This window comes from Sinocyclocheilus anshuiensis, unplaced genomic scaffold, assembly GCF_001515605.1.
Source record: "Sinocyclocheilus anshuiensis isolate Anshui unplaced genomic scaffold, SAMN03320099.WGS_v1.1 scaffold168, whole genome shotgun sequence".
In the NCBI taxonomy this organism is placed as follows: Eukaryota; Metazoa; Chordata; class Actinopteri; order Cypriniformes; family Cyprinidae; genus Sinocyclocheilus; species Sinocyclocheilus anshuiensis.
The window spans coordinates 553,512-557,687 of NW_015557060.1; the positions used below are offsets into that span (position 1 = coordinate 553,512).

The window sequence follows — 4,176 nt, forward strand, 5'->3', positions numbered from 1 at the left end:
CTGTCAAAAAAAAAAAAAAAAGCAGAAAGTTTTGTGTGAGGGGTAGGGTTAGGTTAAGGGGGTAGAAAATACAGTTTGTACAGTAGAAAAAACATTATGTCTATGGAATATCCCCATTTAAAAAAATAGAAACCAGTGTGCGTGTGTGTAGAAAGCCAATGAAAATTAATTGGTTTTCCAGTGTACATGTAAATCTATAAAACCATCAAGCAAATGGATGTATTCTCTGCAGTGAATACATTGGTAATACATAGATTATCTTACATCATGAAACAGTGGTTTATAAAGTAAATCTGAGAAGAAAGATTTCAGTGACTTGTTAAACCACTGCTTACATAGTGGAAATGGAGGTCAAATCTCCTGTTTTATCATGTTAAGACTTGGAGTTAATATGCACATAATAAAAATAAACCTCCCGGCAGACACTTTTTATGCTTCTGCCTTTTCTATCTGGTTGCATTTGACTTATTAACCTCTTAATTTTAAATTTCTCATCAGAAATTAAATTGTTTTAGAATTCGTTGTTTAAACTTTTAGACCTTTAACTTCCCTATGAAACAAAACACAAGCCCAATACCCACGCTTGTGTTTTGTGTTGGTGCTAATGGAAACAAAACCAAATTTTCCAAAGTACAAAATGAAGGCAAGCAATAGTATCCATCCATGTCGTCTCTTGCATAGTAACCACTGAATGCTTGTGAAACTTGTGCAGTGTGTCTCAGTTATTTCACTTTCTATGTTAAAACAAATATATGCACATGTTAAGAAATTTTCTGGAGATAAAAGCAGTTGAAATTGAGAGGGCGTTTCTTTTTAAATATCTTTTTATGTTAGTATGTAAGTGAATAAAGTTGGATAGAATGTATACAGTAGTACACAGAAGTGACATAAGTAGCAGAACAATGACCTTACAATAACAGGAGTACGCTGAATGCACAATAATAGATGGCTAAAAGAAATGAGCTAGGCCAAAATGATGACTGATGCAGGCGAAAAAAGTCCCTGTATGGAGACAAGTCCTGAGAGTCTCTTTCATATTCATTTTTGAGACCTTTTTGAGGCTTTTATAGTGGTCGCCTTCTTAATGAACAAGATCAGTGCTTTTCAGAGCGGTAGCACAGCAGAAACCACAGGAACAGGAAGAGAAACAACAATAAACAGCAACATCGAAACACACCCGCAGAGGTAACAAGAAAACAAAATAAAACCAAAAGCAAAAAAGCAGCAGTTGGTAACATCACATCTGCTCCTTGAGTCTGCTGCTGATTTGATTGTCCTCTCCAGTCTGATCCAAAAATTGCTGCTCCTGCCGCTAGTGCTAGTACTAACACCAATCCCAATAATCCGCCAAATAATCCAGATGCTAGTCCTGCTAATGCTGCTAATCCTGATGCTGCTGCTGATGCTAATGCTACTGATGCTATTACTCCTGCTGCTGTTAGTGCTAATCCTGATGCTCCAAATGATGCTAATGTGTTGAATGCTTTTTTTGCTGCTTCTATAATCCATTGTGCTGCTGCTTTTACTTGGGATGCTGCCAACTTTATTTGATCTTTTACCCATTTTATTGTATTTATTGCCCATTTCAATAGAGTTACTGCTGTTGTTACTACACTTACTCCTACAAACAGTTTCAATGCATCTATAAAAGGCTTTATTATTTTTATAACGCACTGTAACTGTGTTTTTGCTATTGCAACTATTGCAGCTCCTGCTATGGCACCCAACTATGGCTGCTCCTGTTAGTGAACGTTCTCCTACCATTGATCGCAACATTGCTGCTGCTATTCCTGCTATGCCTCCTGTTACTCCTGTTACTGCTACTGCTAGTAGTTCTGTTCTTTCTTCTTCTTCCCACAGTGAATGTAAAATGCCTACCGCAGCTGCTGCTCCAGCTGCTGCTCCGACTACTCCTTCACCTACTCCTGACATAAATGCATAAACTACTACTACAACTGTTACAATTGTAACTGTTAATGTCAGTGGTAACTGTAGAGTTGCCCTTGGTTCTTCTGCTGCTGCTTTCTCTGCCGCTGAAACAGAATAAGATTTTTTACTATTAAATGTCACCACATTATAAACAAATAAAATATACTCACTAGCATGTATATGATATTGATGTTATCCTATTATAGTTTACATTTCTTACCCATGTTGTTTGATTTTAATTTGCCAGGATATGATGGCTCAGGTCTTCTGTAAGGCTGGAAGAACCTCTGACACTGTGATGTCCTGAGATATGGACAATGCAAACACAGACACATTAACATTCAGACATCTGTTTCCACATCTCACCATACGATGATGTGGGAAAGCTTCTTTCTCACCTATGCTTCCTTCACATTTGTCCCACTTACTTCCCTTTACCCATTCTTTCCTTCACCCAGTTTTCTCAGAATGGTCAATTGCAAAATATAATGTTCTACATGAATGCATTTGATATTCACAGTCATGCTATCATTTGAAATGTCTCAGTGCGACTGGTACAATGGTCTCATTAAATATAAGAAGTGAAGTGCTCACTGTAGTGGGTCTGTCCTTTCCCAGTGTCTTTCATGCAAATTCCTATCTGTCCCCAAAAGGTGTAAACTCTCTATGTCTAGGCCTTGATCATTGCAAATGCCAGTTGTTAGTTCCTGCCTCCATTTGGAGGATGTTTATCTGACTAATAATAAACTGTCATATTTGATATTAATCTGACCTACTCTGAAATGATTTTCTCAAGTACATTAAGTGAAGGCATATGTTCCTGCAAATTTTGCAGTATTAATCTATTACCGTTTCAGCTAACCTTACAGTTAAAAACCTGAAACCACTCACTCTGAAACCAGAGGCATTGTTTCAGGGAAGCAGGTAAATCCCCAGTTTGAGGGGCCCACAAAGGGCTGATCATTTAAACCATCAGAAATATGAAAATCTTTACATTTCTCAAAGTAAACATCTTAAAATAATGTGCGCAGCAACATCTCAGCAACCTCAAGACAAGTACAACATTAGTCAACAATAACTAATACTGAAAATGCAGCATTTATTAAGTTTGATGTATGTAAATTTCAATAAATACTAATACATTTACTAAATGTTAACATTAGTCATAATGCATAATGACCTAACATGAACTAACAATAAACAATCATATTCTACATGCGCTGTACATTGTATAATTATTTTTAATAAATGTAATAATCTGACAAACCTGAAGTGAATTTGAATCCCAAAGAGCAAATGAAATGCTTAATATCATACAACAGATTTGTCTTGTGTTCTTGAATCTCCCGACTGATGAAAGAACACTGCACAGTATGCGGTGGTCTTAAATACTTGTATGCAGATCAGTCATCTTTTCAGTAAATCACATGACCTGTAGGAAACTGCAGCAGGATGAAAAGGTTTAAAAGTGCATTGAAGTGAAAATGAAAGTGAAACATCACCAAACGTTTACTACAAAGGGCCAGAAATAAAATTTGATTGATTGAGGGTTGTGGGATGAGTAAATATTGCATTATTTTCAAATAAAATAAAATAAAATGTCTTATTTGTTTATTATTAATTATTATTTTAAAAAGTTAAAATAAAAAGATAGATGACACATGAAGATATGCTTCAAGTACAATGAAGATATATATAATACTTTTGGGTAACACTTTATTTTAAGGTGTCCTTGTTACACGTTACATGTACTTACTATTATTACATGCAAGTAACCCTAAGCCAAACCCTAATCCTAACCCTAACTATATAATAAGTACATAAGTAGTGAATTAATATTACTCAGTACTTAAATGTATATTTACACTGTAACAAGGACACCTTAAAATAAAGTGTAACCTACTTTAGTTATACTATGGGCGGCTATCTACAACAGTAAAAGAACCAAAACCTCAAAAGACATTGAGCAAATAAATATAACAAGCAATAGGATGACAACTGTCAAAATATTTCCATGTTTTCCACCTTTATATGTACAGAAATCACACTTTCCTTCTCCCGTTCTCTCTCGCAAACACACGCACAGTACAGACACACACTCGTGCACACACATGGTGGCACGCACAGAAACTTGTTGCCAGAGCTGCCCAGCGAATGTATCAATAAAATAGTTTAGCAGCTACATGACTACATGACCTTTCTCAGTTGCGAGGTTCTTGAAGCAGTTCAACTTAAAAGATTTGCTGT

At 35.9% G+C, this 4,176-nt stretch overlaps 1 protein-coding gene across 1 annotated transcript; it reads right to left on the minus strand.

Moving 5' to 3' along the window:
- Positions 1-868: 868 nt before the first annotated feature.
- LOC107676479 (uncharacterized) lies at positions 869-3,269 on the minus strand. The gene is made up of 3 exons (XM_016471031.1): positions 3,197-3,269; positions 2,150-2,232; positions 869-2,033 (listed from the first exon to the last, which is right to left on the minus strand). The coding sequence occupies exons 2-3, from the start codon at positions 2,151-2,153 to the stop codon at positions 1,105-1,107; spliced, it is 933 nt and encodes a 310-aa protein (XP_016326517.1). The 5' UTR covers positions 2,154-2,232; positions 3,197-3,269; the 3' UTR covers positions 869-1,104.
- Positions 3,270-4,176: the final 907 nt, after the last annotated feature.